Source organism: Calonectris borealis, chromosome 26 (assembly GCF_964195595.1).
Source record: "Calonectris borealis chromosome 26, bCalBor7.hap1.2, whole genome shotgun sequence".
Taxonomy (NCBI): domain Eukaryota; kingdom Metazoa; phylum Chordata; class Aves; order Procellariiformes; family Procellariidae; genus Calonectris; species Calonectris borealis.
The window spans coordinates 5,623,943-5,637,611 of NC_134337.1; the positions used below are offsets into that span (position 1 = coordinate 5,623,943).

The window sequence follows — 13,669 nt, forward strand, 5'->3', positions numbered from 1 at the left end:
TATGCCAAGTCGCAGCTCAAGCAGCATTCGGCACTGGTAGGAAGCACCAGTTTAAGCCCACACAGCAGCCTCAGTGCCATGCCCTGTCCCAGCAGGAGCGACAAGACACCAGCCCTGGACAGGCAGCTCGAGGCAGCAGCCCCCTGTCACGCTGCCCTGCCCTCCAGCTGCACCAGCCCAGCAATCAAGAGAACAACTCAGGTCTACTGTTTGCTTTTAATTTAATGGTTTTCTCAAAGACCACTTTGTAGGAAGGAAGGGAAAACACACACACACCCTGGAGAAGGGAAAGGGCCAGCGAACATGCGGCAATAGTGCAACAGAGCTTTGACGTGCGGCACATGAGACAACGGCACAGACCCCTCCACCCCCCCGTGAAAAACATCTGGGTGGCCGTTACGGAGCCAGACACATCCCGTGCTGCTGAAGTCTTACATCAAGTTGGACAAAGGCAATAAATAAAGAAGTGGTGCCTCACCAAAGGCACTTTTTTTTTTATCTCCTTTCAACATTAAAAAAAAAAAAAAAAAATGATGTTGGCATCAGAGCATTTTGTTGGCATCAGGGGTTTTGGCCAGATCCAGTTGGGTTTCTCAGCGCAGGAGAGGGAAGAGCTGGGGCGTGAGTGGTTGGACCCCAACCCAGCACGCCAGCCCGGGCCAGCAGCCGGGGCAGCACCTTTCAGCCCCTCGCCAGCACCCTGCTACATCTCCAGCTTGTTTGAGGTATATCACCTGCCCCATCCATTACCTTGTGCAGCCAAAAAACAGTGCAAAGAAAAAAAAAAAATCCCCCCATCCCCTTGGTTTCCCCCCGATGAGATGAGCCTGTTTGCAAGGGGAGGACGGCAGCGAGGAGCCCCCCAGCCCCTCCACAGCGGCAGTGGCTGGATCTCTCCAGGCTTTGGTCCATGTAGTGTCCTGGTCCTGGGGTGTCCCCCCGCCAACACCCCACGGCCACCGCAGCTCCCTCCCCCCGAGGGGCACGAGGCTGCAAAATAAATACGTGGGACGTGGCTCAGCAGCACCGGCAGCCCCGGGGCAGGGAGGACTCGGCCCCCTCCCCAACACGCACCACCCCGGGGAGCCCTGCCGGGAGGTGCCCTCAGCTCAGCTTCATGCTGATGGCCACAGCACGCCGGTAGACCTCGGTGACGTTGTCACAGCCCACCAGGGACAAGCTGCTCTCTCCCAGGGGACTCCGGCAATGGGTCACAGTCCAGCGGCGCAGCCTGCGTCCTTCCTCCACCTCCTCCTCCTCTTCCAACCGGAGGAGGCTGTCGGCAGAGACGCAGCCCCGCATGCCCCCACCACCGTGGGGGACACGGGCGGGCAGGTCGAGCTGGTCAAAGGACTCCGTGGAGAGAATGCTGTCCTCGCTCACGGCGCTGGAAGGGCGGGCGCGGGGCGCCTGGGGCAGGGGCACCTCTCCGAAGCCCCCGAAGCCCTGCCCGGGGGGGCTGTCCGGCTCTGCGCTGCTGGAGTACTTGCCGTTGTGCTTGAGGATGCCTTTCCGGCGGGTGGGGAGGCCCTGGGGGCTCTGCTCCGGGGAGGGGTTGTCAGCAAACACGCTCCCATCGAGGTCCAAGCTCCCCGCATCCAGGACATCCCCGGACTCACAGCACTCCAGGGACGAGTAATACCCCGACTCCCTCGTCGAGGGCTTTTTAAGTATTCCCTTCTTGGGCACGGCCATGGGCACCGCTGCGTTACCCACGCTGCAAGGCAGCATCCCGGAGGACAGGATCTGGGTGAGACCCGTGGCGGCCACCTCACCATCCTCACCCTTCGCTTCTCCCATGGGTGCTGCTGGCGGGGGACTGGGGCCAGGCACCTTCTGCTCGCAGGAGTTTCTCTTCTTCAGGATGCCCTTGGGCCGCTTGAGGATGGACTTGGAGGGGTTCTCTGGGGGCAGGGCCACCTCCTGCAGCACGTGGGAGACGTCGTTCTCCTTCTTGGACTTTTTGAGGGAACGTTGCCGCTCCAGGGCCACGCCGGGGATGTGCTGCTTTAAGAAGCATCGCACCTTGGAGCCGTTCTCCAGGAGGGGCCGGGAGGAGCGGCGAAGCCACTCTGCCACCGTGGCCAGCGGGGACTCGCTCTCCCGCAGCAGCTCTTGCTCCCCGACAGGCACTTTGTAGCCCCAGTTCACCCACCAGTGCGTGGCGATGTCCTCGATGGTGGCACGGCGCTCCGGGTTCACCATCAGCATCCATCGGATCAGCCCGCAGGCATCTGGGGAAGAGGCAGGTCAGGCACCGAAGGGAACACGCGGAGAGGGGACGCACAGGGTGGCGGGGGTCTGCCTACCCGACAGCTTCGTGGGCTCCCGGTAGTCCCCGCTCGTGATCTGCTTGACCAGAGTCTTGTAGTCGTGGCCATCGAACGGCATCGTGCCGTGGACCAGGATGTAGAGGAGAACGCCCAGGGACCAGCTGTCCACCTGCCAGAGGGACAAGAGGAGCCTGGAGGGGGGCAGCAGGACCGGGCTGCCCTGGCCCCCACCCCGGCTGGGCAGGACCCCCCCACCAGAGCCTCAGCAGCAGCTCCCGGGATGGCGGCAGCCGCGAGGGGGGACAGAGCGTGGGGCAGGACCAGCTCCAGCCACCTGCATCCCACCACCTCCACCCCACTGCGGCTGCCACCCATCAACCCTGCTTGGTCTTGGGGGACCTGTTACCCCGAATCACACAGGCAGGGCTCTGCCCACAATGCTCCGCTGGGAAAACACCCAGCGCTTTCCCGAGTCCAAGCGAAAAGGCAGCAAGACTTTCCCCCGCACAGGGCGTGAGGCACAACCTACCTCCGGGCCCTTGTACGGCCTCCCGTTGATGATTTCGGGGGATGCGTAGAGAGGGCTGCCGCAGTAAGTCTGCAGGAGTTTGTCCTGCTGGTAAACGTTGGACAGGCCAAAGTCTGCAATCTGGAGAGACATTTATAGCTGTTATCAAGCAGCGAAGTTCCCCTTCAGCAGCACTGCCACCTGAAGCTCTCCAGCTGCGAGCTTGGCTGAAACCAGGGCTGCCCTTGGCACCCTGGTCCTGGGTGCCCTCAGTCTCCTCAGGGAGCAGCAGCAGCCCGGCTTTCAACCCCCAAGGCTGCTCCTGCCCCTCTCCCCCTCCCAGAAAGCTCGTCCCAGCTACCGCAGCAGCTGCCTGCGGCTCTGCCCCTCCAGCCCCATCACCCGCATGCCGGGAGCTGCAAAGGTGTGGTTAGAGGGAGAGCTGCCGGGCTCTCCTCCAGCTCATTCACAGCCACACGAGGCTGCTTCAGTCCCTATCTGCTCCACCTAGCACACAGGCATTCATTATCCTCATTACGCCCGTCACTTCTCAGTGAGCAGAAGGTACAGTCCCTGCTTGTGATTGCGAGCTCCCAATTGCAAAATTACCCCTTACAGAGATAAAGCCCCGCAGTCTGTTTATCACCGACCGCACCGATTCCGGGCTGCGGCCGTGCCCTTCCTCCCTGCAGCACTCCCAGCCCAGGTGAAAAGCATCGCTCGGGGCCAGCGGAGCCGGGAGCCGCCCCGCACCTCCCTCCGCCAGCCTGGCCGGCACATATGGGGACCGGGACTTTCACTGGGAGAGCCCTTTCTTATCCAGCCGGTTGTGCTTTGACCCCAGTGCTCAGACTTTGCCCTCTTATCAGCAGTCAGATATACAATTATGGCTCCAGTAGGCAGCACGGAGGCTCTGCCTCTGCAGCCTCTCCCGCTCAGCTGCCGGGCACAGATAGCAGGGGGCAGGTACAGGCGCCCTCCTGGCTCCCCATCTCCTGGGCAAACAGCAGCACGGGCAATGCCAGCGGTCCCAGAGCTGACAGATGCTTCCCAGAGCTGCGGAGAACCATGTGTCCTGGGGGGACGGGGTGTGGTGGCCACCCCCAGCCCCTCCACGCTGGGCAGCATCCCTTAGACCCCTTTGCTGGGTGACACCCAAAGCGTGGCCAGGTTCTGCGAGCCCCTCACCTTGATGTTCCCGTTTGCATCAAGAAGGATGTTCTCCAGCTTCAGGTCCCTGTGAACGATCCCGTTCTGCGGGAGGAAAGGGAGAGCCAGGTTTAGCTCACAGCGTGTTCGAGGAAGGGAAAGTCAGGCAGCGTGCGGAGGTCACTGCCGTTCGCCGGCACAGCGGCACGCAAACAAGACACGGTGACGGCAATCAGAGGAGCAGTAAATAACCCTGGGTGCGTGGATGAGGACAGGCTGTAAACCATGTCCTGACATGGGTGCTACCAGCTCCCCGTGCTGCTCGGGAGCACGAGCAGGGCGGCACCCGGCGCCAGCACCCCACACCGGGCGCCGCGCTGGGCTCCCGCACCCTCCCCGGCCACGCACCCATGAGAGCGGCTGGCGCCAGCCCCCGCCAGGGCACGGTGGGCACAGCTCCATGCTTTGCCGGGACCTGCTGCTGCCCAGCTAAGCGAGACCCCAATTTGCTTTGGGTTCAGGAGATGCCCTGCGACCCCCCCTCCTGCCAAGGGCACATGGGTACCCAGGACCGAGGCATGACCAGGCATGGCCTTAGAGCATCCTCCAGGGACACCCACAGGCTCCAGGGTCCTTCCAGGGCAGGCACGGCTCATCCCACAGCCCCAGGGCCCTATAGCTTTACATCCCTTTCAGGGGACCAGACGGGTGACCCAGGGCTTGGCTCTCAGCCCCGGCAGACAGACCCAGGGCGGGACGGGACGGGAGTCGGTAACTCCCCGGCGGGGTTAGTCAGCCCCGCACCGCAAAGCCAAGGCAAGGACTTTCCAAAAGCTGCTCGGGCACTGCCTCCGCGCAAGCCCAAGGGCTGCCGCACCCTTCAGATAAGAGGCAGGATTAACCCCTCTCCCAGGAAAGGCCAAAGACCACGAGCTCCCCTCACCTCCCAGCCCAGGCTGAGCTTCCCCCATCGGGCACTGGATCTGTGCCCAGCCCCGGCTGCTGCACCTCTGCCCGGAGCCAGCCCTGCCGAGCAGACAGGAGCCGATCCCTCCGCTCTCGCCCCGGGAGGGCGGGGGGAAGCGTGGTGCCGACCCACCTTGTGGCAGTAGTAGATGGCCGATACCACCTGCCGAAAGAAGTGGCGTGCCTCCTGCTCCGTCAGCCGCTGCCGCTCGCTGATGTAGTCGTACAGGTCCCCCTTGCTGGCGTACTCCATCACGATGACGATCTTGCTGCTATTCTCAAAAACTGCACAGAGATGGGAAGCCACGGGGTGTTAGGAGGGATGCTCGGAGCTAAGGGGCTTCTCGTTAGCATGGGCCTTTTAATGCGCAGCCCTGACCCACACCAACACACTGCCCGCCCCATTGGTCTGTTTTGCAAAACAGAAGGTGTCGGGGTTTCTGCAGGTACCTGCAGGTCGAGGGGGACGGCCAGAGCTGCCACCCGCATCCCACAGTGCCACCGGGGCTGCTGGCCAAGCAGCCTCTGCAGCCACAGAGCACAGGAGAAAGGGCTCTGCTCTGCCAGAAGGTGACTAAGACGCCTGGTTCTTTGCTTGATAGGGCCCTGCCAAGGAGGAAGGCGACGGAGCTACTGGCTGGCACGGCCGGGTGGCCTTTCTGCGTGTTCCCATTGCTCCCAACAAGGCTCCGGCTCAAGCCAAGAGATGAAGCGTTTTCTTCCTGTTTGCAGAAAGCTACCTCAATATTCTTTGAATTCCAGCAGTCAGCGTGACTCAGTCCTTGCAAACACTGCGTACGAACTGCCAATCCGCTTGCTTTTGTTTGGAGGACAAAAGGACTCTGGATACCTCACGTACACCAGCGAGGCGGCGATAACCCAGGCACCGGCCACACGCCGGCACAGCGCAATGAACCCCGGCAGAGCCAGCCCCGAGGAAGAGCACGGGGCACGCCGGGTTTGCAGCCAAAGGATTCAGCGTTTAAGCAAAGACTGATCCAGCTGGAGATTTGCTCCAAGTCTGGTCGTAGCTAGAACTTGAGAAATTCCCCTTTGGTTGGTGTTGCCCCGACACCCCAGGAGCAAAGCCCAGCCCTGGCCGTGAAGCCAAGCCCAGCAGCACCAGGAGCTCTCCCAGCACCCTGCGGTTTGGTTTTCCTGTGCCCGAGGGGAGGGAATAAGGACTCGAGTACTGAGATTAGCTCCTGCCTTGGCTGAGAGCAGAGCCACAGAGATTCCCACCGCTCCAGCACTTCCCATGGCTGGGGCGAGCGTCCAGCGCAACCGGAGCCACACACGGCATTGGGCTTTTTGGAGGACCCCAGCCACCACCCCCCCCCACGGCACAGCCTGTCGCCGGCAGCAGCGCCGAGGCTTCCAGCCTCAAAAGGCCACGTAAACTTTTGGAGCCGGCTTCCCTCTCCAGACGGGAGGGGACGGGAAGCGGCTATTTCTGGAGCGGGTATTTCCCCTCGCCGTTGCTCTGCACGCAGGCGGGGGAGTGCGGCGGGGAAACCACAGCCCGGCAGCATCTGCTCTCCCTGCCGGCGCTGAGTCACCAGCACGGCACAACAACGGCAAACAGCTTCTGCTCCGAGCGAGCGGAGGGGGGAGAGCGGCCAGCGCTGACCCCACGGCTGCAGAGCCTGCCCAGCCCCACCGGGGAGGCTCCGCTCGGGGATGCTGCTGGAAAGGGGAGGGAGAGGAGGGCTCACCTTCATGGACAGAGATGATGTGGGGGTGGTTGAGGGAGGACATGATTTCGATCTCTCTCCGGATATGGACAAGGTCCTGCTCATCCTTGATTTTGTCTTTCCGGATTGACTTGATAGCCACCTGCGGATGAGCACACGCACAGAGGGTCACCCGGCTGTTGGGGCCAGGAGCATCGTGGCTTCCCAAAGGCTGTGGCAGAGCAAGAAACCCACCCCCCTCTTTTGGGAAGGGGCTCACAAGCAAGAGCTCAATGGCCCAGCTTCTCCACCCAGGCGTGCTGTATCCGAGGGCCATGCTGCACGGCTCCACTGAAGCAATTCCAATAAAAGTGAACTTTATCAATTAGGTTTTTCTACTTTCCAAGTCCTGTTGTTGTGCACAAGGGAGAAGCTCCCCCCACCTCCCCCCAAGGGAAACCTGCTGCCAGCTCCTACCAGAGGAGCTCCCCAAGCCTCCTCCTGCAGGTAGCCAGCCCTGCTCCTTGTTTATGTGCCGTGGCTTACAGGAATTGTGTCCCAGGCTACAGCCGCCACTGGACCGCGGCCAGCCAAAGGAATGTGACCTGCACACATGACTTGGAAGATAACAACAACGTCTTCTTGGGGTCATGAAAATGAAAAAAAAAACCACCAGGTTTTGTTTTCCTCGTAAATACTTATTTCAAGGAGCTGGTTATGTAGAGGAAAGAGAAAGTTTGGTATTAAATAGTAGATCGCTCCTAGGCACAGGACTCTGCTCCAGCCGGCCAGGAGACCCAGCGCTGACGATGCGAGCCACTTTCCAGGCTTTCGCTTGGGTTTTCAAGTTATCCTTTACAAGGAAATTGAAAGGGGAGGAGAAAGAAGAGTAAGTGCTGGAGAATAGATGCCTTCTAATCCTCTTTCAAAGGGGCTGGGGAGAGACAATGTGCTCCTAGGGTTGAATTTACAACTGAATCCAGCCGAACCTCTTTTTTTGTATCAGACAAGAATGCGGAACAGCATTAATCCTGTAAAGGGACCCCCGCACCGGTCTCCCAGCAACGGGGAGAAGGGCCATGGACACCCGCCGGCCCCAGCTGCCAGCACAGGAGCGATGCTCATGGCTACGCTGCACAGGGACCCTCCTCCGCCTTTGGCTGTGTGGGACGGATGCTCGGCCTCGTCTCCCTCTGCTTTAGGGGAGTCATAAACCTTGCTCCTCGAGACCTAGCCCACCAAGCAGCAAAAGGCTCAGAGCAAGTTTGCAACCCTGGCTAAGCAAGGCCCATCGCACCCAGAGCAAGTCACCGGACGCTAAAGCAGCGAGATCTCAGCTGCCACATCGGTGTCTCCATGGGAGAAGGACGTGCCGATTTTAAAGGCTTAGATGGGCACGTGAGAGCTGGCCGATGGAGTCCCTTTGGCCCCAGAACACCTCTCTGCTGCACCGGGCCACTTCAGGCCAGCAGTGGCCAGGGCAGAGGTTGCCTCCTGTGCGCTGGAGAAGCCTCGTGCCTGCACCAGCCCCAAGGGTTGAAGCAACCGAGCAGAATGGACTCCGGCCAAGGAAAGTTCAATAACCCAGGCCCAAGTTTCTGTACAAAGCAATACGGAAGGCGCTTTATAGCTTCTTGTAAGCCAGGTACTCTTTTCCCTGACCTTTGTGCTAGGTTAACAGGTTAAAGTTTAACAATTTTTTGCTCCAGCCCCCGATTACCTGACCCCTGCTAGAATGTGGGCAAAGCCTTTATGCAGTAAGTCAGCCTGCTCCTGCCCTCCCAAATTCCTGTTGACTCACTCTATTCATCTCCCCCCTAAAGCTCCACATCCAGCCCAACAGCCTCAGCATTTTGGGTGCATGCAGCACATTTGCTTGCTGACCAAGATGCTCACGCACATACACTGCTGAGCCAGGGCTCAGGGCAAGATCCACTGTCCGTAAAAAGACAAAGTGGCTCCAGGCTGCCAGCGCGGGAAGCCTTAGGAGATGCCGCTGGCTGTGTTCAGCGGAGTGCCGGAGAACGCCCTCGCCTATGAGCCCGGCGGTTAGTGACCTCCAAGGCAGAGGGGAGTCACGGCTGCAGCAGCGAGCAGGTTTAGGGCGCTGTTAGGGCCCCGGGGCTCCTTGCTGAGCGCTGCCTGCGTAACGGTCGGCCACAATGCACAGCGAGGGTAGGGCACTGTTAGGGTCCACATCTCCTACAACAGAGACTGAACCAGCCCCTCAGGGTGGGATGATTTATCTCCCTGTCAAATCCTGCCGGGAAGGCTAATCCTTTGGCCATCCCATCCTTCCCCAGGGGTGCCGAGAAGCAGCTTTGTTCCAAAATATCCCCGACCTAACAGGGCTGACAGCAGAGGATCTCCCCTTGAGACCGAAAAGGCTGTGCCACACCACCCTGGAGACAGGGACCAGCAGCTTCAGGGACAGACACTGCCACAGCCTACACATTGCCTCCGCCATCAATGCTATGAGAAGAATCTCCTGCAGGAAACAGCCCCAAGAAATCCTGCTGCAGGAGCCTAGAGAACTCGAGAGTACTTTCCAAGTCAAAAAGGCTTTTAATTAAAAGTTTTTTGGGGGCAGAACAGGTATTTTCAGCAGCTGCTGAAAGATGCATTAAGCTACAACCCCAGGCAGCACTTCAGAAGTTGTTCCAGATTGCAAGTGCGGCATTTCATGCTCCATGAAATATGGATTACAACCCACTACGGAAGAGACCGGGGTTCGGCCCTTACTAGAGATCAAAAGAGGCTTTGCTGCTTTGGAATATTCCAGGTGCTGCCTTCCCCTTGACACCACGCAAGCCCACAAATACGTTTCTGACACTGCAAGCGAGTCCCACAGGAGGTCCCCCTTTCTATTTGACTTGGCTGCAGGCCAGGGCTTGGGAACCAGGCTGGAAGAAAAAAAGGCCAGATGCTGCCATGTAAAGAGGTGCAGGAGCCAGTTTGTACCACCATGGTACAGGTTACTGAATCTTCAAACCAAAAGACACAGAGAAAAAGAAAAGGAAAAGAAAAAAACCAGCAACTCCCTCCCCACCTGCTTGATATTTCAGGGACACAACTATTTTCCAAAGACTGGGAAGGGCACTCAGCAGAAGTACCCACCAAAAGGCATGAACATTATTTCACCTAAGGGATTTCTAACCAGAAAGCAAGATTTTTTTTCATACAAAGAATGCTCATGGAAGTCCCCCAAAACCCTTCAGCTGTGGGAGCCTGGTCTTCCCTGCAGTCTACCAACCGATTAGACACACCTTGCTCTGAGCTAAGGCCAGGTAGGTTGGTTAAAATTCAGAGGAAAAAGAAAGCTAGGCAGTAAAACGAGATGGTTCAATATTCCGTGCATCTGACAGAGGCAGTTTCTGATTAGCCAGAGGCAAAAAACCATGCATGGAGTAGCTCCAGCTTTACAGCCTCAGCCGGTAACGTCGGATGCACGCAGCCCACGAGGGGTAACCGCGGAGGCAGCAGTACCTGCTCTCACACCTCGGTGTTTAGGAAGTGAAAGCCACTTAGAGAAGGAGCAAATAACAACCCAGCTCAGGATAAGCCTGAAGATTAAACAGGTCCGGAAATGCTGAGTGCTACAAGAAAGAATTTGTGGGAAGAAGAGAGATTTGTGGTTAAGCCTCCTGTTCCTACATGGCCAGCTCTCTGAGGTACTAGTTAGTCGAGCCTTTGACTATCTCCAGCATTTATTGAGGAGTCATTGGCCTGTGTATTTAATTTGCATTATAATAGACCAATGCTGCTAGACAAAGAGTCCCTGTCCTAAGGGGCTTCCACAGATAGGTGAGTTTTCTGGCAGTTCAGAGATTCCCTGCACGAGCTTTGTTAGGTGCAGACAGGGAAAGTCAAGTCTTCTCGCCCATCCCGAGGGAGGGATCCTTCTAGGTCTGTGGGTGGAAGCTGCATTTCAAGGCCCTGATTATGCAGCAAAACAGCAGCTTCTTCAGAATCAGATAGGCTAATGGAAATGGCAGATCTGACTTAATTAAGAGCTGTCGTTACACAAGAAAACCTCTCAGATTTACAGCCGTTTTCCTTGACCTTAGTGATCCAATCTCACAACCCGCTCTTCTGCTCAGCCCTCAGAGCCTTGCTGGGCCAGTCTCACGGCCCGCAGGTGGACCCTCATGGCTCACCCGCGTGGGTCTCGTGGGTTGCTGTGCAAGTGCCTTTTGTGGGTCCCAACCCGCACCGCAGGGTGCTCGGGACTGACCAGGGGCAGGGAAATCACATTCAAGTTTGCCCTTTGAACCCTTGCAGATTCCTAAAGAACAAGGCTGCCAGGACACTGGCACCCCACTTTCCTGGGGGCAAGGGTCCCCCACCTCTCCCTGCACCCTTCCAGCAGGCTGGATCGCTGCGCTCCGGCTTGAGCCGTGCATTGCACAGAAGCACTTTGCTTTAGAGGGGTTGAGGCGTTGATTGAGTCACGATTTCAATCAGACACTGAGGGCTCAGAGGGGCTCCGCTTTGCTTGCGTACCGCACACCGCTGCCAAGAGCCAACATGCAAAACCAACCACGAACCAGGGCAAGAGGAAGGGAAAAATCCTTGAGACTCAAGTGCAATATTTGCTCTTCGCTGCCGGATATCTGCGGGCTCCTTTCACCAGGAAGCCCGACCCGGTCAAGTGGGCGAGGGGAGCTGCGACCCCCCCGGGGGGTGCGAGGTCCCTCCGGGCTACCCCCGCCTGCGGCACGGGCCCAGGGACGGCAGCTCCGCAGCCTCCCCGCACGCTGCGCCGGGAGCGGGGCCGGGCGAGAGCTGCGCCTTCCTGGTTACCGGCTGGGGAGAGCCGGTGCCGGCGGGGATGCACCGGGGCAGGGGGGGATGCACCGGGGCCATGCTGCTCAGAGCAGGGGGATGCTCAGGGGCCCCGCACCGGCTCACGGTGAGGATGCACCGGGGCCATGCTGCTCAGAGCAGAGGGATGCTCAAGGGCCCCGCACCGGCTCACAGTGAGGATACACCGGGGCGGGGGGGATGCACCGGGGCCATGCTGCTCAGAGCAGGGCGATGCTCAGGGGCCCCACACCGGCTCACGGTGAGATGCACCGGGGACGGAGGGATCCTTACCAGTTTACCGGAGCGCTCCCGAGCTTTCTTCACCTTCCCGTAGGTGCCCTTCCCCAGCGTCTCCAGGAACTCGTAGCGGTGCTTGAGGTTGTGCTTGTGGTGGTGCCGCTTCACCGCCTGCTTCTTCATCAGCGGCCGCGGAGACTTGATGAGCCCCTCGGCCAGCGAGGCGGCCAGCGCTGCCCCCGGCCCCGCCGCCCGCTCCATGCCGCGCTCCGGCCCCGGCCCCGGCTCCGCCGCCTCCTGGCCCGGCCCGGCCCGGCCGCTAAATGCGGCGGCCCCGCCGGCCGCGCCCCCCCGCGCCCATTGGCCGCACGGCGGCGGCCGCCCCGCCCGGGAGCCGGTGCGAGGAATGGGAAGGGGGGGCGGGCTGCGGGGAGACCCCACGGGCAGGGGTGGAAGGGGGGGACCCACGGGCCGGGAGAGTGCAGACCGCGGGGATAAGGGGGAGCAGGGTGCGGGGGGGCACTCACAAGCTGGGTGCAAAGGGAGGATGCGTGGAGGAGAGGGGGGGCAGAGGCAACCCAGGGACGGGGGGGGGGGCACAGGGGTAGCAGGGGGTGTAAAGGGATGTCCCGCAGCCTGGGGGGAGTTAAGGACTTTCCAGAAGATGATGCAGGGAGAGACTCGCATCCAAAGGCTGAGAAGAGGCGTGGGAGCAGAGCGCTGGGAGGATGCGGAGCGAAAGCGCCCGGGTGTCTCACACCAGGAAAGATGCGGGGACAGAGGAGACAGACGTACAGCCGAGATACACACACAGACGTGGTTCGCTGCAAGGAGCCACAATGCAGCCAGGACACTCAGAAAAAAATACATATGGAGGGTGAAATCAGAGAGAGGAGAGGCCTGGGCAAGCGCAGCCTGTCCACACTCGCCACAGGACGAGGCTTTGCCCTCCTGGACACAGGGCCTGGGAGGGAGCAGCGTGCTCCACGACTGGAGCCGGGGGGGAAACGTCTGCAGGCTGCTCAGGCGCTCCCACACAAATGCATTTTACGGACATTTCTGGTTAACTCTGCAGCACCTTCCCGTGTGGTCTTTTTGCCCCTGTGGTAAATCTTTGTTTTGAGATATTAAAAGAATGCAATTATTTCCCAAAGCAGCCAAAACAAAAGCTCTTGCCCAGCTCTGGCATGTGTGAGGACACACCGTATTGATTGAAGAAAGAGATAGCTACAGCATTACTCATCCCCGCGCTCAGACCTGGATTTTCCCACCACTTCCAGCAGCTCAGGGCAGCCCGGCAGGGTGAGACAGAGCAGGGGCTCCTGAGCGTCTGCAAGGGATGATCTAATCCAGCACCGTCCCCCCTCTGTCAGGATGAGACCCAGGCAGGCATTGCAGTCTCCTGGCTGGTCTTGCAATCTGGACTGAGATTATAAAATGACCTGTCGAGGACATTGGCCCTGCAGGGTAGCTGTAACAACAGGCACTGGAGTCCAGGCGGTGGAGACAACCGTGCATCAAACTCCTGCTCATCCGTGGCTGTGATCTGCCTCGGTGCTGGAAGGACTGCATGTAAGACACCATTTCAATACAGTTAGGACACAGAGGTATCTTATACTGCCAGTGACCCTGATTTTTAATGGCAGTGGCCGTGTGACACCTCCATTCCTCACAAGATGTCAGGGATGAATAACTTCTTGCAGCTTCAGACTGGTCCTGCATCCTTTCCACCCTCAAACCTCGCCTCAAACTGAACACATCGTAACCCATGGGCAAATCTTGCTCCCCATTTTAAAATTAGTCATCTCCCACCAGTATGTCTGAAGAAGATACTGTGTTGAAGCAGAGTTGCAATAATGAATTATTTACTGCGCAGTAACAGGAGCTGCATTTCAATCTGCAAGTGGCCAGCAAGGCCCATAGGGAAGATAAACAAGGCATAGATGAGATTAACTACACTGCTGTAATTTCAATGTCAAAGTAAACAGATAGGATCCTGTTCAGGCACAGCCCGGAGATTGCAGAAGAGTTGAAGGGGGAAGGTACAAACCTACCCT

General features: G+C 59.1%; 1 protein-coding gene across 1 annotated transcript; it reads right to left on the minus strand.

The window, feature by feature from the left end:
• Positions 1 to 203: 203 nt before the first annotated feature.
• NUAK2 (NUAK family kinase 2) lies at positions 204 to 11,883 on the minus strand. Its single transcript, XM_075174153.1, has 7 exons — positions 11,667 to 11,883; positions 6,612 to 6,732; positions 5,030 to 5,181; positions 3,970 to 4,035; positions 2,803 to 2,922; positions 2,310 to 2,442; positions 204 to 2,234 (listed from the first exon to the last, which is right to left on the minus strand). Exons 1-7 carry the CDS (start codon positions 11,871 to 11,873, stop codon positions 1,105 to 1,107), a joined length of 1,929 nt encoding a protein of 642 aa, XP_075030254.1. The 5' UTR covers positions 11,874 to 11,883; the 3' UTR covers positions 204 to 1,104.
• Positions 11,884 to 13,669: the final 1,786 nt, after the last annotated feature.

Excerpts from the sequence above, each read along its gene's own strand:
- NUAK2 (XM_075174153.1), bottom strand. The coding sequence starts at position 11,873 with ATGGAGCGGGCGGCGGGGCCGGGGGCAGCGCTGGCCGCCTCGCTGGCC. Across the intron at positions 4,036-5,029 it reads CCATCTACTACTGCCACAAG|AACGGGATCGTTCACAGGGA; the intron begins GTGGGTCGGCAC and ends TTCCTCCCGCAG. Across the intron at positions 2,235-2,309 it reads GGAGCCCACGAAGCTGTCGG|ATGCCTGCGGGCTGATCCGA; the intron begins GTAGGCAGACCC and ends CCTCTTCCCCAG.